The 25,714-nt window shown below is 40.0% G+C and overlaps 1 protein-coding gene and 1 long non-coding RNA gene across 2 annotated transcripts in view; one reads left to right on the top strand and one right to left on the bottom strand.

Annotated features, from left to right (window-relative positions):
• Positions 1-6,343: 6,343 nt before the first annotated feature.
• Positions 6,344-25,174, bottom strand: LOC110220634 (uncharacterized). Its single transcript, XR_002327928.2, has 3 exons — positions 24,260-25,174; positions 21,024-21,127; positions 6,344-8,500 (listed from the first exon to the last, which is right to left on the bottom strand). It is a non-coding gene; the product is annotated as an uncharacterized LOC110220634 (long non-coding RNA).
• GMFB (glia maturation factor beta) overlaps positions 25,160-25,714 on the top strand; it is a 31,495-nt gene continuing 30,940 nt past the window's right edge. Inside the window, exon 1 of the mRNA XM_078151567.1 lies at positions 25,160-25,242. Coding sequence (XP_078007693.1) covers positions 25,240-25,242 — 3 coding nt within the window. The 5' untranslated portion in view covers positions 25,160-25,239. The remainder of the gene's footprint in view (positions 25,243-25,714) is intronic.

Genomic DNA, 25,714 nt, shown 5'->3' with positions numbered 1-25,714 from the left:
CACAATGGATAGAGTACTGGCCCTAGAGTCAGAAGGACCTGAGTTCAAATCCAGCCTCAGATACATAACACTTGCTAGTTGTGTGACCCTCAGCAAGTCACTTACCCGCAATTGCCACACACACACACATACACACACATACACACACAAAGGTAATAACTTTGAAAGACTTAATACCTCTGGGCAACACAATGACTCACCACAATTCTAAAGGACTCATAATGGAACATGCTATCCACCTCCAGATAGAGAACTGATGGTCTCAAAGTGCAGATTGAAGCACATTATTTTTCTTGTTTTTATTGGGGAACATAAATAATGTAGAAATTTATTTTGCATGGTTACTATACATATTCTTAATAACTTTTAGTACTACACACTAACATACATTGCATCATTCAGTATAACATACAAATAAACATACCTTCTGGAGACTGAATGAGTAATGTAATTCTAATATATGTATAACAGTTTTTCAAGTGTATGTTAATGTTGGTGTGGTTAAAAATAATAATTTTGCTTGGAACTATACCCAAAGGACTATAATACTGTGCATACCCTTTGACGCAGCAATATCACTTCTAGGTCTGTATCCCAAAGAGATCCCAAAGACAAATGGGAAAAGGACCCATGTATAGCAGCTCTTTTTTGTGGTGGCAAAAAATTGGAAATTGAGGGGATACCCATAAATTGGGAAATGACAGTATATTGGGAAATGTGGTATATTAATATAATGGAATACTATTGTGCTATAGGAAATGATGAGCAAGCAGACTTCAAAAAAACCTGGAAAGACTTATATGAACTGATGCTGAATGAAGTGAACGGAACCAGGAGAACAGCTACATTGTGTGATGACTTTGATAGACATCTTTTCTTAGCAATGCAAGGATCTAAGAAACTCCAAAAGACAGATGATGGAAAATGCTGTCCATGTCCAGAAAAAGGACTATGGAGTCTGAATGCAAATCGAAGTCTATTATTGGCTTACTCTCTCTCACTCTCGCTCTCTCTTGTTTCTTTCTCGTGGTTTCTCCCATTGGTTCTACTTCTTCTTTACAACATGACTAATGTGAAAATAGGTTTAATATGAATGTATATATTGAGCCTATGTCAAATTGTATGCTATCTTGGGGTGGGAGAGGGGAGAGACGTGGAGAAAATTTGGAACTCAAAATCTTATTGAAGAAAATGTTGGAAACTAAAAATAAATAAATTTATTTTTAAAAATTGAAAAGATAAAAATAATTTTTCAAAAGAATGTGTCATCATGCATCTTTGCATTCAACATATACTAATATTTTTAGACATTAATAAGGGATCCTCACAATCAAGTAAGAGAGGTACCATCAGTCTGTGGCAGCAATGTTATGCTTATTTGTCACATCAATGAAAACCTGAAGAACCAGGCATAATTCATCAAACATTAAGTGGTACTATAAAGATGAGATGCTGCTGCAGGGGGCAGTAAATTTCATAAGGAAAATGTCATAGATACATGACTGGTCAATAATGATATTGGTGATATTAGGGCTTTGAGACAGCAGAAGTTGTTTATGATGTATTAAAATTTTTGATGCAATACAAAATTGTTAAAAACTCATATCTAAAAAGAAAATTTCTAATATCTGAGAGTAGGGAAGCCAGGGATTTCAAGTGGCATGGTGAGCATTATTGTCTGTCCCTCATTGTCATCATAGATACAGAGGATTAATTGAGGGAAGGTATTGGTGGTGATGGGGAAGGGGTAAGATGGTCAATAATGGTGTTTGGGGATAGGTCCTTCACTCTCTTTTATTCTACTTAGGGATTCCTTAGTATCTGTCACTCTTTCTCCATCCCATCCACCAAATCTTGACTCCTGGATTTCCATTGTTGAGATCTTTGCACTTATCTGATTTTATTATGGGATGGCATGACAGCCCTCAACATTCCTCCTCCTGTTCACACCAACTTTGAGAGTGCTTTGGACCATTTGCATCTGATATGAACTCTGATTTGTTTGTTTTAGAACCTTCGCATCCTCTCTGAGTCTTCCACAGTTTATTATCTCATACTTAGGAAGCCTAAACTAGGACTATTAGCTTTAATATACAGCACTATTTAATAGATCATCCTTGGAACTGAGAGAAATGGAAATTATTTATCACACCTTTAATACTACTGTTTAATACTTTGGTGATGGCACCTAGTAGGAGGCAGTAAGATGGAAGTCAAATGTTTGCAAAATATCAACTAGCTAAAGAAGACCCTCTCAATCTCAGCTTTGGTATTCACTATTCACTCTGTCAATTTACCATTTTCCCCATGCTTTTATTGAGCCTACTGGATATGAGAGCACCTTTCAGAGTGAGGAAGAGGGGTGGGGTTGTTGGTAAGTGTCAACATATTGCTATGCAAGAAGATTTTGATTTGAGTCTCTGACATGCCATATCTATGTAATCATATGCAAGTCATTAACCTCTCTAACAATTAATTCCTTCATCTATAAGTGGAAGATAATAATGCTTGTACTACTTACTTCATGTTGTTTTTAAGAAAGTGCTTTATAACCCTTAAATGTACATTGATTTTTGTTGTCATGTTATACATTCACACAATACTAGAAGGAGACCACAGGCATATTAAGTGTAGAAAGTTTATGGGTAGATATGAGTAAGAGTCACATAGGATATGGGTTTGGAATTTCATTGATGGAGGGAGATATTAGTGAGATCTTATATTCATTGAAGTATCAAAGTCCCTCTCTTGGGATACAAATACTTTTTGAGACATTTAGGTCCATTAAGTTACCCTGGACAAGTCAGTTATCTTCTAATTTTCTTCACCTGAATCTTAGAGAGAGGCAGCAAGACATAGTAGGTAGAGAGCCTGACTTAGTGTCAGGAAGACCTAAATTTAAGTCCCACTTCTATTACATACTGAATTTGTGATCCCAGAAATCTCAGTGCCATAAGACTCTAAGTTTATAAGTCCATTATACTAATAAGATCATGCGATCTTAAATAATTAAATATAGCTTGCCTCACCTCAAATGTGTCATATAATCTCAAATGAAATATGTGAAAGTGCTTTGAAAACTAGAAATACTATGCAATATATTATTACTATTATTAGGAAGACAATTGTTTCAGTAATCAGGGCAAATGGTTTATTAAATATTTCAGAATTTTGCTGGATCCATGATCTCATTGATATGGATCCTTCCTACAACCTATAAATCATAGCCTTTGCATAAATCTTCTATAGGCAATCTACCCTATGATCTTGAAGACTTTATCCACATAGTTTAACATTTCATGAATATCAACATGACACTCGGGTTGTTTATTATCCTGCACTATTGCAACATCACCAGAATTTCCCTTTTCTAGTCATACACTTCATTGATAATGTCTTCTTTAGGGTTATCCTCATGATAACACTGTAAGGTAAGAAGTTCAAATATTATTATCCACATTTTACAGATGAGAAAACAAGCTTTTTCCTCTTTTTTTTTTAGGCACTTGGGGTCACGTGACTTGCCCAGGGTCACACAGCTAGTAAGTGTCAAGGGTTTGGTCTTAGGCCAGATTTGAACTCAGGTCTCCCGACTTCAGGGCCAGTGCTCTATCCACTGCGCCACCTAGCTGCCCAAGAAAACAAGCTTTTAAGTTAAGTGACTTTTCCGTGGCAAAAAAAAATAAGTCAAAGCTTGGATTCAAAATCAAGTTTCCTGACTCCAAATCTAGGTTTATGTAGTTGTGAGCAGGGCAGCTAGGTGGCACTGTGTATTAAAGCACCAAGCCTGGAGTTAGGAATACTTGAGTTCAGATCTGGCCTCAGACACTTCCTAGCTGTGTTACCTTGAGCAAGTCACTTAACTCTGTTTGCCTGAGTTTCCTCATATGTAAAATGAGCGTGAGAAAGAAATGGCAAACTACTGCAGTATCTTTGCCAAGAAAACCTCAAATGAGGTCATGAAGATTCAGACGTGACTGAGATAACTGAACAACAAATAATTGTGATCAAGTAATTTCATCTTTTTTGCTCCTTAAAAAGAAGGGATTCAGACTACAGGAAGACATATATGAGCTAATGCAGAGTAAAATCGGCAGAACCATTAAAAATCATATACATGATAAGTATAACAATATAAATAGAGACAACAGACACACAAAGTGAAATCTGTGTAATTATAATGACTGAGCATAACACTGAAGTAAAGTTGAGGAATCACATTTCTCTCCATTTATTGAAGGGATAGGATAGGTGTTATTATGGATGTGGAATTACTGTAAGATGTTGGTTATCATCAGCATGTTGTTTAGTTTTGCTGAATTACTTTTGTCCTGTTCTAAAATCATTGTTATAAAGGACAATTCAGTTGACAGGGCAGATGAAGGGATATATTTTAAAATGAATGTGATTCAAAGAACAAAAGTCATCAAGAAAAAGACGATAATTATTGAGAAGTGAACAGATTAAAGTGGGTAATCTCTAAAATCCCTTTCTTATTTTGTGATTTTCTGAGAATAGGTTCAGTGAAAAGACATTTTACCAATAGTTAAAGAAGAGGGAGGGGGTATTTTTGGAACATGGAACATTTTGAAGAGGATGGTATTAAGAGAGGATAGATTGAAATTCCTAGAGAGAAGTAAAACAGTGGGAGAAATCAGATTAAAACTGCTAATTTTGCTTAGATTTCTGAAGGGGAGCATTGTTTGTATGTGACATGGGGGAGATAGGGTATTGACTTTTCAATGAAAATCATCTTTAGTGATGTGCGTTTAATAGTGGCCATCCTAATGGAGCACGCATAAGGATGAGCCTGTACCCTGGAAATTTATGGTGGCACATTTTCTGCCTAGGGCATTTCCCATGAAGCCACTTCATCTTAGACACTTTCAGCAAGACATATGATTTGGCCTCTTAATTAAGGGAATGCATGACCAAAGTCATCCTGTGGTGTGGCAAGGTGCTGTGCTGAAGAGGACTGGCCACTGAGCATCAAAAGTTTCCCACTCAGAAGACTCTGAAGGAGAGAAAACCACTGTAGCCATTGCAACCAAATGCTAACTAATCACCAGGTCAGCAGGCAAACCAGTCTAAGCAAAGCAACAAGGTACTCTGAGGAAGAAACAGAAGACCAGGCAATTCGGAATGCTACCTCCTTTTTGGCCATTATCTCTACTTAGACCCTAAGGGAGACAACTCGGGCCCCTGAACCCAAGAGCCTTGGAAATAGCAATGTCTTTCAAACCTCCAGACCTTGGTGGCAGCCTAGGGGGAAAATATGTAGCTACAGATAACTATAGGGGCAGCTAGGTGGCGTAGTGGATAGAGCACCAACCCTGAAGTCAGGAGAACCTGAATTAAAATCCCGCCTCAGACCAAACACTTGACACTTAATAGCTGTGCGACCCTGGGCAAGTCACATGACACCAAGTGCCTAAAAAAAAAAAGAAAATAGCTATAGAAAAAATTTTTCATAGAAAAAATATGTAGCTATAGAAAAAGCTTCACTTCAAAAGTTGTGAAGTACATTTCTCAGTATTCTGTGCTTTAAAAGACCATGTGACTGAAAAAAGAGACTGCTGGGAGGAAAGCATAAGTGAAATGGTAGCCATATCCAGAGACAGAAGTTGGCCAGTGTGATGAGGTGACGACCACCTTAAAAGGGAAGCTTCTTCACTGGCTAGAGACTCATTGGGTATGAGTATGGCTTGTGATTTGTACAGAAATGCAAATACTGCCTTCACTGAAATGTCTTGCCACTTTGAAATTTTCTTAGTATTCTGTTATTGGAGTTATAGCTGGATTACATCAAGACCAAAACTACTTTGTGAGCCAAGAGAATGCATGCTATGGTTATTTCTGTTGCTTTACTATTTATTTCTCTCATAAATATGACCATCAGGTGGCACTGGTAAGATGGGTTTACCAGGCTGTTGTCAATCACCTCTGATCCTAGGGATGTCTAGGGAATTAATCTTTTGCAATTCATTGCCCTTGCAGTATGCAGCTTTCCTTTCAAACCTTGTGCTTTATGCCTTTCCGGAGGGAAAGAAAAAAAAATGAGTGCCCATCTCAGTTCACTCACAAAAGTAATGGCTAAAGTCTAGCAGAATCTTCCTGAGTAGTTACATTTCTCTCTATGCCCAATTATTAAAACAAATTCATAAACCCTTATATCCATGAAACATATGGCTCTAAATTCCAGCCAGTGTGCCCTGGCAAAATTCAAGTTTGGTTTCCATAATTTAGATTTCCTTCCTTCTTGACTTTCATCTCTCTTTTGACATCTCACTGCATGTTTTCAGAGAAGCAGAAACGACACATATTTGATAGCTATGGTTTTTTTTATTAATTTATTTTGATTTACCAACAATCACTTCCATATGCTTTTGAGTTTAAAATCTTCTCCCCCTTCTTCCCCACCACCAAGATGGTGCACAATCTGATATTGGCTACACATATACATTCCCATATACATTCCTATTAAACATATTTTCACATTAGTGATGTTATAAGTAAGAATTAGAACCAATAGGAGGAACCACCAGAAATAGGAAACAAAATTCATCAGAAGGAAAAAAAATAGCAAATAGTATGCTTCGATCTGCATTCAAACTCAATAGTTCTTTCTTTGGATGTGGATAGCATTTTCCATCACGAGGGCTTTGGAGATTTCTTGGATCCTTGTATTGTTGGGAAGGGTTAAGTTTATTAATATTAGTCATCAAACAACGTGGCTGTTATTGTATACAACATTCTCTTGGTTCTGCTCACTTCACTCAGCATCAGACCATACAAGCCTTTCTAGGTTTTTCTGAAGTCAGCCTGTTCATCATTTCTTATAGCACAATAGTATTCCATTACATTCATATACCACAACTTGCTCAGCCATTCCCCAATTGATGGGCATCCTCTCAGTTTCCAATTCTTTGCCATGACAAAAAGAACAGCTATAAATATTTTTATACATGTGGGTCCTTTTCCCATTTGTATGATCTCTTTGGGATATAGCCCTAGAAGTGGGTAGCTATATGTTTTTATGCATATTGAAATATACAAAAAGAAACTGAAAATACTGCTTGAAGATGTAACAGATCTCAATTCCGCCATCTTTCCATCCTCTCCACCCTATTCTTTACTACAAGGGTGATTAAGTAGAAAGTAGAGAAAGGCAGATAAGAAGCAGGTGCTTCTCAGTTCCCAGGAAAGAACAGTGGTAGCTAAGTAGTTTTAGAAAGGAGTGTTCCAGGAGACGGGGCAAACGGGATGCAGAAGATGAGATATGAGATAAGATTCAAGGTGGGACCAGCTAAAAAGTGATCAGTAAGACTATATATTATCTGTATGCATTCACAAAGCACCTCTGACTAGCTGACATTCAGACACTCCAGAGTAACTGCTGCTGCTCCTCCTCCTCCTCTTCCTCCCCTCTCCAATGCCCCTTCCCATTTTCTTAAACTGTAGTAGCACCCCCCATCCCTCTATCCCATCAAACTGTTTATAGACCAGACATACAATCTGGCTCACTGCTCTGGCCTCTCATAAGAAACAGAGCTTGCTGGGCAGTCACCCCACTAAATGCCTTTATTAACTTGAAGACAGAGTGAATTCTTTCAGGACAGACACCGTGACACACAAGCCTATTCTTCATCAGTTAAACCAACAAACACAATGTCTGGATTGTCCCTTCTCTGCACTGCTAGTCCCTGGTGCCCAGAGCTCTTTCTTGGTCAGAAGAGCAGCAGCTATTTGACCCTTGCTCAACTCTGAACTAAGAAAATTCAACACAAGGACCTCAGTGAGGGTTCTTTCCTATCCCCCTGCTAGTCCCACACCTCTGCTATTCTCCACCTCCAAAGTTGTCTCCTTCATCTCCTACAGCGGGAAAAAGGAGCCCTTGTCAATTTCCTCCAAGCCAGTGAGAACTGGAAAATGATCTGTATGAAAGAACTTCTTCTCTGACTAGCTCTCAGACCTTTTATCCTTATTGACATCTGGAAACAGAAACTATATAAAGAAATGTATTTGTTTCAAGCCACTGGAAGCCTTATTTTGCTATCAGATGAATCAAATGAATATATTTGAAGCAGAGATAATAAGTTTTCTAGAGCTTTTAAATCTTGGATATGGAAAGTGAAAGCCAGAGAGAAAAGTCTCATAAATACACAACTATTTAGAGCAGCAATGTTTTTGTGGTAGCAAAAAATTGGTATCAGATGAGGCACCCATCAATGAGAGGCAAGGCTGAACAAGTTGTGGCATATGAACATACTCAAATGGATATCATCTCATTGGTCTAGATGTTTTCTCCAATGATGCAAATCACAACCAGTCTCTACCTGCCCAGCCTATGCAATTCTTGTCCATGTCCTTTCATAACTTTGCCATAGAGGGTCCACCTTAAATGCTGAGGGACTTCTAACATTCTTCTCCCATCATGAGAATGTGAATGGAATGCCTCTGCTCTTACGTGATCAGCCCATCTTCTCTTCTTATAATATTGCTGTCAATAAAATCACATGAATGCATTATTATATTATAACACTTTTAGAAGGAATGAATGTAAAGAATTCAAAGAAATTTAGCAAAGGTTGTATGAATTGATGCAAAGTAGGGATGACAATTTAGTCAATTTAAATAATGACCATAAGGATGCAAAGAAAACAGTGATAAAAAGGCAATTGACTCAAGAGGATGGACAATGAAATATACTTCTTTCCTCCCAAAGAGAGAATATTATAGGTATTGTCAACTGAACTGAACCTGCCTCTAACATGTGGATGGCTGGAACCAGACAGAGCAGGCTAGAGACAGGAGAGTCAGGAATCAAATCAAAGTTTAATTTCAAAGTGAGGGAAATGGTTTGCAAGCAAGGAGAGGATCTAGAAACACGTGCCAAGGCCCCAAACCATTGTGGGGATTGGATTTAGTATAGCTAAACTTGATGCTCATATCAGTGGCTACACAGTAAGCTGTAGCCCTGACAATGAGGGGTAACAGCAACAATGTGACAAGTTTCATTCCTAGCAGGGCTTCATGACCAGAACTTGTCTAAGCTCAGAAAACACCTGGTGCTCATCAAAGCAATACAATAATTACATGATTTTGCCAGAAAGTGAGATGATCCAGAGGGTAAGTGCAAAGGATTGTTGTTATTCCAAGCTCAGGGCACAGTTTGCTTGCCGGGTCTTAGCTCTGGAAAAGAGGGTATCTCCTAATAGTATCTTGATAGTACAGAACTGGGTACATACTCTAAAAAATGACCAAAGCTTGTTTTGTGTGTGTGTGTGTGTGTGTATCCCATTGTGAGAAATGAAAAGCCTGAGGCAGAGTTTCTAGGTAATTAATAATCAATTTATTAATTAGGCTAGCAAATAATAGATAAATTGATGATCAGCGGTCTCTCCAGGTAACCAAAGACAAAACCATGGAGATCCCTGAATGCTTAAATATCTTTAGAAAAGGCGGTGCCTTTGACAGGTGAAAATCAACCCTCATTGGTGAACAATTAATGAGGGGGTGGTCATATTAATGAGGAGGTGAGCTAAAAGTCTTCAGCTCCTCTTGTTGAGAATGTGACTTGATCATGAGACTCAGCTGCCTCCAGCAATCTGGACAAAGGAATCCTTCTCTACCCAGACCACTCTGGTTGGTTTTCTCCTTCATAAGCAGGGTCACTCTAAATTCTAATGGAAGGTTCCCAGGACAGGGGCTCATTTCCTTGGGGGCAGAAACACATCTACACTGGATTCTGTTTACACTTTAAATAGAAGTAAGTTCTTCTAGTTGGCTGGAGTCCTGCCCAAGATCTAGGAGGCTGTATCCCAAGGATTTGGGCAATCTCAAGTCCCTAAATGAGGAAATAGAAAGGAAAAACCTGAATCCTGATTTAATAATTGGTTATTAATGTAATAAAAATTAATATATTAATATAATAGAAAAGGAAGAGGTTATGTTATTGTGAAATGACATTAAAAAAAGCATGAATAAGACATTTTTTTAAAGCTGGGCAGAGGAAAAATGAACCAAAGAAAGTATTAGTGAGAACCTAATAGGAATCTAGTATAGCTATCAGAAGCTCTGTATTGATACCTGTTACATTTAATGTTGATTTTTCAAATTTTATCAAGCACTCCAGAATATAGTCATTCTTATTCCATTCAAGACTTAACTGTATTTTTTAATTGAATTAAATAATCTTTTCAAGAGATAATTATAAAGGTCTAGTCTCATGATAATCACCTTGAAGGATTTCTTTTCTCTTTTCTCTCCTGAATATTTGGAAAAGATTTGACTTTCAATATTTGTGCCAGACTGCCAAATAAATACCTGATTGGTTTTCTAACTTAGAGTCCATCTATCTCAGAGATATGGATATAGATGTAGGAAAAAATGAAAAGGATAGAAAATTATTTTCATAATTATGTAAAACATCTAAATAACATTTCATGTGAGACAGAAATGGATGCCTTCACCCCAGCTATGAAACACTACCCAAAATGCCTATTAATCTTGAGTTCCAGAATCATTATGTTCAGTTGTTTTCACCTTCCTATCTACAAGTATGTAAACTGACTAGTTATTCCATAGTTATAAATTTACAGGTTGTGAAAATGGATACCTTGATTTGCTTGAGCCCCCAATTATCCATGGTAACTGAGAAGGGCTGTATGAGGACTGGCTATATTAGCTGAGATAACAGAGTGGCTTGACATATCAACAGTCCTTTGCAGTGACCAAGAGTAAACCCAGCTGGATGTACAGAAAATCAGCAACTTTGAAGCCAATTAAGCTCATAATGATGGGGTATGGGCCCAAGCTGAGACCTTTGCCCTTTACCCCAAAAAGAATTTGGGTCTACCAGCCCCAGAAAATCTTTGAACTTACCTTGAATTCATCTACTTGGTCAAGGAAGTCTCTAGTGGTTACCTGAGGCTATAATACACTCAACTGGCCTTTCTTTATGGACTACACCCAATCTCCCAATTCTTTGTTACTATAATTAAGCCTAGCCCTCTATTGTCCCAGTCATTCCCATTCAGATCCTCCCTAGACTCTCCAGTTACCCAGTTTAGTGGCCACTCCCATCAAGACATCCTTCTCCCAGCCCCTCCTCCAGTCACCTCAAACTACTTAGCCACTCCTAGATTCCTCCCATAGTCTTTCTATATATAAGATCCATCCTAGCTGCCATTTAGGGGCTGAGGCTTTCTTATGTACGCTCATCCTCACAAGTCCCACAAATGTTTAGATTCCTTAAGAATCTGGCCTATTTGGCTCATCTTTAATAAATCTTGTCTTTGGCTGAAAGAAGGCTTGGGCTGAATTCTTTCGGTCAGGACCTGAGTGTCGTGATTTTGGGGTCCGAGCACCCTAACATCTAAACCTCAACAATACTAGCTTTGAAGCAGAGCCTGAGCCATTTGATGGCTAATGGACCTTCAAATGATATCCTTATCTTCAGAGGCTCCCTTAACTATTGGTTATGGGGCTGTCAGACACACCCTGTTTTATGTTTTTTTGAGATATCCTCTTGAAATGCCAGGACTGCTTATCACCAAGAATGCCTTCTGATATGTGTGTCAAAGGGCCTCACCTGGAATTCCTCATTCCCTTTGTTTCCTGGCTCTCTGATATCTTTGGGAATGGGGCTTCCTACCTAGGATCAGGCCAAATTCCCACCTTTTCTTCTTCCTTTGTTTAAAAAACATAAATGCCTCACTCCTTCCAACTCCTCTTTGAATAAGTGAGAACACTGACTAAGTGTTCCAGCTTGCAAGCTTCTTCTCAAGCAATAAATGCATTTATAATCTGTGTAAATTGTGATCTATTCTGATTCAATCCAGGTCCACCTTTTTGGACCTGGGGCTTCTTCTGTGTAACAGTTCACAGAGGTTTTTCTTTAATAAGGCTCAGATAATTTTATATTTTTACATTTGAAAAACACTTCTCTCCAGATACTGCTAGTTTATATTCTTTCAGAATAAGCCTATAGTTGACTTTTTTCCCCAAATTAAAGATCATTTTGTCTTTCTATTAATCTCCTTAAGAGGGAATAAAATCAATTCACTTTTCTTCTATAATTTTCCTGAAATTCCTAATATTTCTTTAATACACAGGAGAAATACTGATTGAATAATTCAGTTGCACAACATAGTATAGGAAATAGAAATGTCACTCCTTTCTGTAACACATGAGAGATACAACAAAAATGTTTCTTTCCATAAAATTGAAACAACTGCTTAAAAAGTAACCAAGTAAACCAGGACACAGCTGGCCTTATCTTATTTTGCTGTTAGAAGTCAGTAAGTAGGACAAAGGTTAAGCTTTGCTTAGAGTGTGCATGCTTAATAGGCTCATGAATATTAACTTCTCCACCTCTGGGTGGGGTTAAGATGCCATTTTCTGAACATGCATGTATGTAGAAGAAGGAACAATATGTTAGGGAGTACTTGGGTAATAGGCGTGCTGGAAAGTTGTACATTCTAGAGTACTCAGACAGTGAGGAAACAGAGGAGGGACTTTGTAGCCAGTATTAGAAATAAATAGTGAACTCTTGCTTTGGTGTATGTGTCTGTTCAATAGGACACCCGCTTTTGCAACTTCATAATAAACTGGGCTTTTAACTTCTCCCTCCTGAGTCTGAATGAGTTATTTCTCACAACATACGTCATACTTTAATCTATTTTTAAAAATCTTTAAAAGCCATTTGCAAATAAACTAAGATTTTTTATTTCTCCTTAAAGCAATCCAGTTTCTTGGGAGTAGAAGTAAAGGTGGTTCAGTGGACTAAGTGACCAGGAGACTGTAGGATACTGTGGGACACTGTGGGTGCACGTATGAGTATCATTAATCTTGGATTGAAACCTCTTGGACAATGTAAATTGATTTATGATCTGTATAGTCAGTCAACTAACATTTAATGAGAGACTTGGCTGGCATAGGGTGCCCTCTTCATTTTTTTAAACTTTTTTTAAGCTTTTTTTAGTATTTTTTTTCCTCCAGTTACATGTAAAAACAATTTTTAACATTCATTTTTAAGAATTTGAGCTTCAAATTCTCTCCCTTTCTCCCTCCTCGCTCTCCATCCCCAATGAGAAGGCAAGCAATGCCTTATAGGTTATACATGTATAGTCGGTAAAACATATTCATAATAGTCATGTTGTGAAAGAAAACACGGTGCCCTCTTTAAAAGGAGATTCCATCCAATCAGAAAGAGAGGTTGCAAGGGCAGAAGGTACTGTGAATTCTAGCACTGAAATGAGGCTTCAAGATGAAGATCTGGGCCATAGTGGAGGAAGTCTGGCATTCAGTCTGGAAAGGAATGAGGACCTAGTATATACCTAGGATACTTAGTATACTGATCTGCTTTGTAATCAGGGACACATATCTTTACTTTGATTTCTTCCACCTGTACAATAGGTGCTTTTCCAGATATTGTTCCTTTAGCAAGCAAAAAATTCAGTCAAGAAGATGATTAAACCCTGCTTACCTCTGATGATGCTAAAATTACTGTTTATACTTATTTTGATATTAATATTATCAATGAAACTTAGGCATGTTCCAAAGGCCCTTTGAGGGTGTGCTGAGATCAGCCTGTGTATACCCAGATCAGCCTGGGTTACACCAAGAATCACAAAGGAGGTGTAGCTGCATCTTATTAGGCAGGAAATGTACAGAAATAAATGTGTTGGAACAAAGATCCTGGAAGGCTGTGTGTAAAGGTTACTGTTATTGGTTTGGAGAGAGTTCTGGGGAAAAGGGGTTAGGTAAGGGTCCTTTATCTTGAGAACGGGAGAATTGGTGCCCAGCTTTGCCTCAGATCTTTTCTTCAAGAGCCTGTGACAATGATAAGCCCATTTGTCACTGTTCTCTGGTTGGCACCTACAGTGAAAACAATGAGGCATTCCAGTTCTAAATGGATTTAGATCAGTAAAACTGCCTCTTTAGAGATATTTTCCTTCCCCCACACTCACTTACAATTCTCATAGTTAACTGCTTATACTCCAGAATCTAAATAGGAAAATCATTTCCTGCTCTTGCAGTCAATAGATTAGCTTTGTGCTAACTGTTGTATCTCCAGTGAATGATGCTGGTTGGCACTTTCTTCTCTAACCAGCACTAACCTATATTTTAGTTGTTATTTGGGAACTATAGAGATGGGAGGGAAGAATTGTCACAGGCATCTAGAATAAAATTGTAGACTCAGCTAGTACCTAGTATATATATCTGGAAAATGAGAAAGAGCTAAGTCTTGCTCTAGGCAGTTCCCATCAGTTGGGAATCTGATTCTTCCTAGCCTTTAGCCAGTCCAAGGTGATGAGCAGAAGGATTTAGTGAGCCGAAAAGACCAAGACAAAAGGAAACTGAGGTGGGAAGAGAAATTACTTTGTAGTGGGGTTTCCTAGGTTCCTCTACTCCCAGGAATTGAATCTGTGGTGCAGACTTATTTTTATTGATAAGACTGGGGTGGTAGGGGTTGTCAATTAATTCAATCAATTAACCTATCCTCCTTAAAGTAACCAAGTAGATTTTGTTCCCTGATGCTTTTATCAGGTAAGAACTCTTCCATTATGTCAATAAATCTATAATTATCTGAGAACATATCTTAATTGAATAAAGCAAATATCTATCTATCACTCAAAAGCTTTACAGTAGTGTTGAGGTTTAGAGGGTTAGGGGTGCTGAGACCCCAAAATCATGACACATGGGTCCTGTCCCAATGAATTCAGCCCAAGTCTTCTTTCAGCCAAAAACAAGGTTTATTAAAGATCTGCCACATTCGCCAGACTCTTAAAGAATTTGAACATTTGTGAGCTATTGGCTAGATTATGAGAATCTGAGCATTGGCTAGACTAAGAATCTCAGCACCTTAATGGAGACAAGTGGCTGGGGGACATCCAGAAGTAACAGACAATAGGGAAATGTACTCAATTAAGGGTAACAAAGAACTGGGAGATTGGGAGTAGGTGATAAGGAAAGGCCAGCAACCAAGAGAGTTCAAGGAAAGTTTAAGGAGGGGGTTTCTTAGTGCTCATCTTGGGCTCATACCCCATCAGTAGGAACAGATAGTAATTAATGTAGAAGTCCTGAAAAGCATTGAAGGAAAAGGAATAAATGGGTATCATATAAAACCAGTAAATTCATTTCAAACTGAAAATTGTAGTATCTGGCAGCTTAGTTATGGAAGCTGTTCTAGCTGAGTCCCTGAGAAGAAATTGTGGGTATAAGAGGACAAAGGAGAAAAGTACCTTAGCCTCTCCCTCCTTGACAGAGGAAGCCTTTGTGTCTGTGGGAGAAGCCATATGATGTGGACTTTTTCATCAGAGTCCTAGCAGCACCCTAGAAGAAGAGGGACTGTCAGTAGCGTCTGCAGTGTTGTTCAGTCATTTCAGTTGTGTCTGACTCTTCAGGACCCCATTCGTCATTTTCTTGGCAAAGATACTGGAGTGGTTTGCCATGTCCTTCTCCATCTCATTTTACAGATTAGGAAACTAAGGCAAACAGAGTTAAGTGACTTGCCCAGAGTCACACAGCTAATAAGTGTCTAAGGCCAGATCTGAATTCAGGAAGATGAGTTTTCTGAACTCCAGGCCCAGCACTCTATCAACTTTACCACCTAACTGCCTACAGTATCTTCATAGCTAAGGATAAATGAGGAATTTTAAAGAAAGCAGCTTTGATGTGGATACAAACAGTTCCCTAAGGGTTAAGAATGAATGGGATGTCCCAGTGAAGACTTCTCAGTGTAATTAAGGTAATGAGGTCAGAAGGTAGTGTGAGAAATGAACTCTCAGAAGTGAAGGCTCCTCAAAGGGTCAAATAATTCTTGATTATTACTTTCAAAATCCTCCTCCACTCAGACCCTGTGTTTAAGCACTTAACAGAAAGAATAAGCCCTGCCCCACCCCCCAACCTGAGCCATTTGCGCCCTTGGCTTCTGGCCTCTTTCTTTGTCTTTGAATTTCGAGCCTGTAGTGTAAGCCCCACCTCCAGGTTAAGAGGATAGGAAGAAACTTTCCTGCTTAGAATGTAAGCCCATCCCCAGTTAAGGGGGTAAGGGATAGTGGTGGGTGGAGACTTGTTCACATGGTGGGCAAAGATTTGCTTTTATAAGGCAGCCCCTGTTACTCAGTCTCTCTCTCTCCACGTGTATGGAAGGAGCAGACAGCTATCTTGGGAGACTGTAATAAAGGTAACCTTTGCTTTCCACCTTGAGAAGTCTCTGAGTTTAATTTGGGTTAGGGTTGCTGTCCCACACAAGAAGAATATTAAGGGTTGCTTTTCCTGAACTTTTTCGAGGCCCCTCCTGGGTGGGTGGGTGGGGGATGGGAAGTCATGCTGTAACTAAACCTGTAACTTGAGAGTGTCCTAAAGTCCTTTTTCCTTTATCTTGAAATACCATAAAACTTCTCTTTAACCTGTACCAAAAGAATTGCTTTTCTCTCCCTTAAACTGTGTTCCTCTGTCCCTTAATCTTTAACCTGTGTTCTCCTGCCCTGTCTTTAAATCATAAAATCATAAAAAACCTTATCCTGGACCATAAATAAATCCTTTCATCTCCCTCATTCTACGTCATAAAATCCTTTCTTGTCTGTCCTTAATCTTTAACCCACATAAAACCTCTAAAACTATATCATCATTCTGAAACCTCTATATAAGCCTGGTCCCCCAAAATATTTGTGCCTCAATTAGCTTTTTGCTCAAAAGGCCTGTGTGCTTTTCATGTAAATAAAAGCTCTTGATGGCTAGAGAGACTAAGTGAATTCTTTCACACTTGAACTGCTCTCCCAAATCTGACCTCAACAGCTTCATGATAATACAAGAAGTGCAGCAAAAAATGTTGCACCATGCCTAAGGGGAACTTCATGAGGAGACCATGAAAAAGACTCCTAGCAACCAAAAGTTGTAGGTTACCTCTTTGTGAGATGTACTGTCTAAGTCTGAGCCCAGTTTCCCCTGTATTCTAGATAAACTGGTGGGAAGGTGTCCCACAGACCTTTGGTGAATGTTAAGAGATGATTTAGTAGCCTTTGGGAATCCTAACTTCTGGGATTTAGGAAAGTTACCCCAAATCTTATGCTGTATATCAAAAATATATCATGCTTGGGGCAGCTAGGTGGCGCAGTGGATAGAGCACTGGCCTTGGAGAGAGAAGGACCTGAATTCAAATGTAGCCTCAGACACATTAACACTTACTAGCTGTGTGACTTGGGGCAAGTCACTTAACCCCAATTGCCTCACAAAATATATGTGTGTGTGTGTGTGTGTGTGTGTATGTGTGTGTGTATTATACCAAAAGATAGCTATTATATAAATCAATTAAATCAGTATTTATTTAGGACATACTATGTACTCTGCTAAGCAATACGGATACAAAAAAAAAAAGAAAACATCCCTGCCCTCAAGGAGCTTATATTCTATTGAACTGACTTGACCTTTCAATTAGCCCCAAAGTTAGACAGTACCACAAGAATTTATATTCAAACCACTTGTAATTGAAATTTGCTCTTCCATGACTGTGTGTGTGTGTGTGTGTAAATCAGACCTGTGATTTCAATAGCATAAGAACTTCTAAAGGGAAACTTGCTCTACCAATGCTGATGGGTGGGTTGGTTGTCATTCTTTGCTCTTGAAGAGGACCAAAATGATATCACTATGATGGGGTCAGGTTACAGTGAGTTTGACTGTGGCTGAACAGATCAATAGGAGCTTGGAAGGCTCTATCACAGGTCAGGCACAAATAGCTTATATGAACATTTGGAATGGAAATGTCTCTAAATTTGCACAGCTCATACTTCCTTTGAGCCACTGTAATTCTGCTTCACTCATAGGGCATAGTGCCTTCTTTGATGTGGGTACACCATGCTCGCTGATCCTTTGCCAGTGTCTTCCATGTGAAATAATTCATTCCAAAATTCTTCAGGGAGACCATGAGAATGACCCTGACCTCCACATGAGTGCCTACCTTGTGTGAGTTCTCTGCAAAGTAATCTTTTAGGCAAACATACACTTGGCATTCAAATAATGTGGCCAGCCCACCTGAGTCATGCTCTCTGCAGCAGAATTTGAATGCTTGGCAGTACAGTTCAAGAAAGGGCCTCAGTGTCTGGTACCTTATCTGGCCAGGTGATCTTCAGAATCTTCCTAAGACAATCCAAATGGAAGTGATTCTATTTCCTGACATGGTGATGATATACTATCCAGGTTTCACAGGCATCCTGCAATGAGGTCAGCACAACAGCTCCATAGACCTTTAGTTCAGAGGCGATCTAATACCTCTTCTCTCCCACACTTTGTCTGAGCCTCCAAAACACTGAGCTAGCTCTGGCAATATGCATATCAACCTCATTATCTATGTTTACATCCCTGAACTTATCCATAGCATTCAAAATTTCTCCATTTGCTGTAACCCATGTTTCCATGCATGGTTGGTGTGGTGCTGGCTGGTGGAGAACCCCTGTTTCCTTTGTGTTAATCATGAGGCCAAAATTAACACAAGCAACAGAGAACTGATCATAATCTGTTGCATCTCAGCTTCAGAGGCTGCATTGAGTACACAATCAACAAGAAACAAAAAGTCAACTCTCCCTCCACTTTAGTCTTGGTTTGTAGCCTTTTCAAGTCAAACAATTTAGCATCAGTGCAATAGCTGACCTTGATGCCATTTTCATCCTTGTTGAAGGCGTCTGACAACATTGCTGAAAATCTCACACTAAAAAGCATGGGAGGAACTACGTAGCACTGCTATGGGGAGGAAGCACAAAGCACAAGAGGATCATTCATTATCTAGCACCCCGGCAAGCATGCCATCATGAAGCTGACACAAATACTGATGAATACTGGCAGCAAACACCATATCAACCGTTCCACAGCCCTTTCTGAAGCCATATTGGCTCTCAGGTGGATAACTGTTTTCCAGATAAAGGATCAGTCTATTAAAGAAGACTCTGGCAAGAATCTTGCCAACCCCTCCTGTGCTTGTCACAGGATAACCTGTGCAAAGGCATAGAAATGGAAAATAGAATGTTGTATACAGAGAAGAACAAGGAGGTCAGGTTGGCTGAAACTTAAGAGTTTATGAAAGAGAGTAATATGCAATAAGCTGGGGAACATAGTCTGGATTTAGAACTCTATAAAGGGCTCTAGTTGCCAAGTATTTCATCTTTTATCCTAGAGGCAAGAGAGAGCCATTGGAGCTTCTTGAACAGGGTAGTGACAGGCAGACCTATGCTTTGGGAATATGAATTTGGCAGCTTTGTGGAAAACTGACTGGAGAGGGGAGAGACTCGAAGCAAAGAAACCAAAGGTTATTACTATGGTCTAGAAGCGAGTGGCAAGGGCCAGAATCAAGCTAGTGGTCACATAAGTGGAGAGAAGGGAAGAGATGCAAGAGATGTTATGGAAACAGGCTGTTTTGAAACCTATGTGCTCTGACCAGGGACACTGCAAGGGCTGCTGAAGTCTGAAGTGCTCTGTTGAGGGGAAGAGAACTTGAAGCTGGCAGCTTTCTGATCACAAACATTCCAGGAGTACTGGAAGACCACAACCAGGATACCCCAAGGGGATCTGAAGACTACAAAGCTCTGGCCCTAGATGATCCAGGGAAGTCTGACACTTGCAAACACTGAGTGCAAACACACCAGGGGAAGTAGAAGCCAGTAGCAAGAGCTAAGGAAATCAAGGTAATGGCCAAAGGTTGCCTGACCACCCATCCAAGAGTTGGGATGGGGAGGAGTCTGGTCTTGGCATAAAGTCCCACAATAGGAATGGAGGCTACAAATATGAATAAAAAGAAAAAGACAATAAAGAAATACTGTGAGTTAATAAATGCTCAAGAGGTAAGCATAGAAGAGAATAATTCTACAATTACCAATAAAGCTTCAAAGAAAAAAATGTCTTGGCCACCAGGACTACAAGAATAATGAAGCAAGAGATAAAAAATGAAATGAGCTCCTTGGGGAAAAAAATGGAAAGAAAACATAAAGATTAAAACAAAGCTTAGAAAATTAGAAGAACATGGAGCATATTACCTATCAGACTTATGGATAAGAGAATTTTTTTTTAATAAACAAGAGAAAGAGAACATTGTGAGATGTAAAATGGATAATTCTGATTGTATCAAATTGAAAAGATTTTGTACAAATAAAAGCAATGTATCAAAATTAGAAGGAAAGCAGAAATTTGGGGAAATTTTATAGACAGTTTCTCAAATATACAAAGAACTTGGTCAAATTTATAAGAGAAACACAAACTAAAACAACTTTGAGATATCATCTCACATCTATCACACTGGCTAAAATGATAGAAGGGGAAAATGACAAATGTTGGAGAGGACATAGAAAAATTGGGACATTAATACACTGTTGGTGGAACTGTGAACTGATCCAACCATTTTGGAAATCAATCTGGAATTATGCCCAACAAGTAATAAAACTGTGTATACCCTTTGACCCAGAATACTACTATTAGGTCTGTTTCCCAAAGTGATCAGAAAAAAAGGAAAAGAATCTATATGTTCTAAAATATTTATAGCAGCTCTCTTCATGGAGGAAAAGAACTGGAAATTGAGTGGATGCCCATCAATTGGGGAATGGCTAAACAAGTTGTGGTATATAATTGTAAAGGAATATTACTGTGCTGTAAGTAATGATGAGCTGGTTGGTTTTGGAAAAACATGGAAAAACTTGCATGAAATAATGAAAAGTGAAATGAGCAGAACCAAGAGAACATCGCATATAGTAACAGCAATATTGTTTGAAGAATAATTGTGAACAACCAAGTTTTTCTGAGTATTAGAAATACTCAAATCAACTAGAAAGAACCTATGAAGGAATCTGCAGAGAAAGAATTAATAAACAGAAGTATATATAATATGGTTTTACATATACTTATTGTATCAAATGATGGCCTTCTCTGGTGCAAGGTGTGAAGGGAGGGAGGGAAACAGTTCAAAACTTAAAATGCAACAAAAAATAGATTGAAATTTTTTTTTATAAAGAAGAACAGGAGGTAGAAATCCTTACCCAGATGACAGACCTCTCCTGAGATCCTTGGTAATTTTTGCCTTTTTTCATTATTTTCCCCTGATTAACTGTGGCAGAACAATTAATTGAGGTACAGCGTCCACCTGAACAGAGGGAAACAAGGCATAGTTCAAGTGCAAAACCTGGAAGCATTTGTTGGGTGAGTATAGCACACACATGCTCCAGAAAGAGTAAACTTAGTCTGGCTGCTCTGAAGATTGGGGGTTTAGGAAATGGGTTTATATGGTTTTACAACAGAGAGGCAGGAGAATAGGAGGAGTGCAGAGTACTTGGAACCAGGATTTTTGTGCAAGTTCTATCTGTTTGGGGCTGTTTTGAACTAGTTTGAGCTGGCCCTGTGGTTGCTGGAACAGCAGAGGTGTTCAGGGTTCACTCAGGGGATACATCTATAACAGGATCATTAGTATGTCAAACTCAAGCATTCCTCATTCCTGATTGGTTGATTCTAATTCCCAGGTTATTTCAGCCTCTCCTGGATAATAATGGAGCTCAAGCAAATCAAGGTGATGAGTAAACTCATCATTCATTCCATTTCCACACCTCTGTTGCTCACTTTCTGACTCCCTCTCATTTGATGGTTGTTTGGGGGTGGGGAAGAGGGCAGTTACATCTCAAAGCATTCTCCTTGTCCTTCTGGTCAATTCACCACTCTGCAGAAATGACCTTCGGGGTGGAGGGAGTGACAGAACTGGCCCCAACTGGATGCCGGGCCTCTTCTCTCTGGCTTAGTGAAGTACCACACAGAACCTCTCTTCCCCCACCCCAACAAAGGAGTCTTGCCTCTGTTCCCTCAATCTCAGTAACTCTGGCTCACAAACATGGAACACTTTCCATGCTGTTATTGCAGCCTGAGTAAAATTTCTGCTGTTTGGAGTTGGGGTCTCCAAGGCAATGGGAATTCAGGATGTAGAGTTGAATTCTGTTGCAAATGCCTGGGCTGGCTTGTGCAGCCCTGCCACTGAGTGGGATGGGCAGTGGGGGAAATGGAGTGCTGAGGGACTGGAGAATACTGGCCTTCTGTGCTGTTAGTTCATCAAGTTTTTACCTCATCTGTGTTATTGGTGTCCTAAATGAGACAGCTGAAATTGTTCTTATCTCTGGCACATAATTCCTATTTCAGAGAGGTTTCAGAGATTGTAAAGATGAGAGAAAATGCCTAGTTCTCTATCTTGTTGGTCAGGTGAGTTGGAAGTCTTCTCTTCACATCAAATCCCCTTGATATCATCCTTTTCTCTCAGTCTCTGGTAAATGGGTAGCTCTTCTCTTTGCCAAGTCCTTAAACCTGTTATCTCTTATCTTTCCCAAAAGATTATATCCTCAATTATCCCCTCTGTCAACTCTTCAACCTCTCCTTATCTACTGGATCCTTTTACACTGCCTTCAAACTTCGGGGGTCCAATCCTGTCCAATCTACAGTAAAAGAAACTGAGGCAGAGTTCTGAGCCAATAGCACTTTATTAAAGGGTCCATGGCCCCCTCTAATGAAGTGGATCTTAGATCTTCCTCATAATCTGAGAGGTCCCCTTTCCTTAAAGTCTTAGTTTTGTAGTGCTTGCTACCCAGATGATACAAGAAGAGGCAAAGTAAAACACACAGTCTCATTGTTTGATAGACCTACATCTTGAACTTTCAGGAGAACCTTCAGCTCAGCATTGCCATAGATTAGCTGGTAGAAGATATCTAACGAATATGAGCAAAGCTGATGTCTTTCATTGGCCCCATGTTGGGCAACAGATTGAGGAATGGATTTCTCAGGCAGCTCCTGCAATGTGAAGATAGGGTCACCTATTGGTCAAGTACTCAGAGCACCTGTTGGCCAAATGCCAAAGGGCTGTTTCCCTAGTTGAAGGAATAATGAGGGTGGAGGTACAATCAAAAATAGCAGGGGGTGGGGAACGGGTTTCCATGCCATTGAGTCCCCCTGGACTTGGTCATTTACTCATCAAACATTGGTTAAGCAAATGGATTCCTACTAGATTAATTGTAGACAAATACAACAATAATAATTACTGTCTTTATGGAATCAAACAACTGAATAATACTAGCCAGGGGCTAAAATAAAATTAAAAAATAAAAATAAATTATTTTTCACAAAACATGTCCATGTCTCTCTATTCTTAAAACTCTATCATAGACCCTATCATTTCCTTAAGCTGCTATTTTACATATTTTCTCCCCTTTCTTGAAAAAGCTATCCACAGTTGCCTCTTCCATTTCTTTCCCTCTCACTTATTTTTCAGCTCTTTGTAATGTGGCTTCCAATCTTAACTGAAACTGCTTTCTCAAAAGTTACCAACAAATTCTTAATTGCCAAATTAAATGCAGTCTTCAAACTTACCCCCCTATCTTCCTCATTTGATACTGTTGACTACCCTCTCATTCTAGATACTACTCTCTTCTCTGAGTTTTTGTAACATGACTCTCCTGGGTCCTCTACTACCAGTCTGATCATCTCATCTTAGTCTCCTTTGCTAACTCATCATCCACCCCCTAATACTTGTATCAAAAGTTCTGTCCTAGACCCTCTTCTCTTCTTTCTCTATGCACTCTTAGTAATATTGTTAGTTCCCATTGGTTTCTCTACATTTCTCTACAGATGACTTACAGATCTATATATCTAATCCTTGTCTCTCTCTTGAGCTTTGGTCCCACATCATCAATTGCCTATTGGACATTTTAAATAAGATATCTTGGTGCCCACTCAAACTCAATATGTCTAAAACTGAACTCGTTCTGTTTTCCCCAAAACCCTTCCGTCTTCCACATGTCACTATTTCTGTCAAAGGAACTACCATCTTTCCAGGCTCCCAGATTTGTAAATTCAAAGTTATCTTTGAGTCTCCACTCTACCCCACCAGCTATATCCCGTTACTGGTCAAATCTTACTTTTACTGTCTCTAAAACATCTCTTGACTCAGACTCCTTCCCTCTACTCACAGAGTTCCCACCTTAATTCAGGCCCTTATCATCCTTTGCTTATATTGCTTGCAACAGACTTGACTGGTCTTTCTCAAGTCTCCCACAACTTTACTGCATCCTAAGTGATTTTCCTTAAGGTCAGACCTGACGATATTTCTTCCTACCTCCATAAACTTCAGTGGCTTCCCATTGACTCCAAAATGAAATATTTCATTTTTTTAAATCCAAAGCAAATTTATTAACTTAAAATGAAAAATAATAATTTTTCTAATAATCAAATATTCAGTCCCACTCACCAAGGCACCACATGTCTTGTGTCCAGGTACCTAATGAAATGAATCAGTAACCAGGTGGTTGCTTAGTGAATGTGGAAACAGAAGAGAGAGTAGAAAATTGCCTTGAGGGCCACTCTATCAAGGCTAGAGCAGAACCTAATGAAGCACACTTCTACCTGAAAGGAATATTGGTCCAGTTTCTCTTTCTGAAGCTTGGACAGTCCTGAAAACACACTGCTTGCTGCACCAATTCTCTACTTTCTAGACTCTCTTGATTATCCTTCTTCTCATTAGGACATTCTTCTCTGTCTTTACAAGAAATATTTCATTCTTATCTAATGTTCCATCTTATCTAATTCTTTTTTAAATTTCTATTTTTTTAAAGTTCTATAACGTTACTCCAGCAGCGACAAGGACGGGCCCCATGATTTCACTGTTACAGGAGAACTCGCTGGTGAGGAAATCGCCCTCTATGAGGGCAGGTTGGCCCCTTTCCCGTCATTTACAGGCTTCCCAGTCGCCTAGGCCACAGAGAGGTGAAGTGTGTTGCCCAAGGTCACCGGGTCAGTAGCGTCGGGGCTGGGACTTGACCTCAGGTCTTTCTGACTTCAAGTCTGGCTTCCCCATCCCCTGTGCCATGTTGCCTCTAGTTTTACAAAATACTTTCATCTTTATAGTTTATAAATACAAACAGATGAGGGGGACGGTCCCCAAAATTTCCTATTGAGCATGCTCAGGATTTTTTAAAAAATGTTTGGAGATAACGGCTTTAGATAACAAAAAAATAAACAAAACACAACCGGCTTAGAAATCGCGCACCAGCGAACTTTGAGCAGTACCGCACACCGTCACTTCCGCCGCTGGCTCCGCCCAGCTCCCGTTGGTTGATTGGATGGGGCATCGGGCGGCTCGCCAGTTGCCGGAAGGAAGGCGGTAGTGATTCCATTCTTGAAAGGGCGGTAGGGAAGGCTCCGCCGGGGTGGTGGCCGGCCGGAAGGAAAATGGTGAGTTGCCGCCTGGGAGGCGGAGGCGGGGGAGTGGGCGGGGGACTGGACTGACCGGATTGAGCTTTCTCAGCCCTGCGGGGTCCGACTGAGGTGTAGGGCTACCCCGAGGCTGCGGGGGTGGGGGGTGGGGGGAGGCCTCCTGGCCTCGGTAGGCCTTGGCTGTGCTCCAGTGTGCCTCGTTTTCCTCCTTGCCCAACGGCTGCCGCAGCCTCGCCCTTGCGAAAGGGCGGGCCCCGAGGTCTTAGCGTCCCGGCTCCTGAGCGATGTGGCCTCTAGCGAGACCTTGCGGTCTTCCCGGCCCCGGATGAGTCGTGGGCTCCCAGGCGCCTCCCTGGGGTGGAGGTGGCGAGAGGCCCCTGGGGCTGGGGCGGGGACAGTGTCGCGGAGCCCCCGGGGCGAGGTTCGGTGCTCTGGTTCTTGGGCTCATCGCAGCCCCGCCTTCCCCCGCGGGGCCACCCCCACACCCCTC

Source organism: Phascolarctos cinereus, unplaced genomic scaffold (genome assembly GCF_003287225.1).
Source record: "Phascolarctos cinereus isolate Bilbo 61053 unplaced genomic scaffold, phaCin_HiC Scaffold_3;HRSCAF=262, whole genome shotgun sequence".
Lineage (NCBI taxonomy): Eukaryota > Metazoa > Chordata > Mammalia > Diprotodontia > Phascolarctidae > Phascolarctos > Phascolarctos cinereus.
The sequence above is the reverse complement of the archived record's forward strand: the minus strand, read 5'-3'. Positions and strand labels throughout refer to the sequence as shown.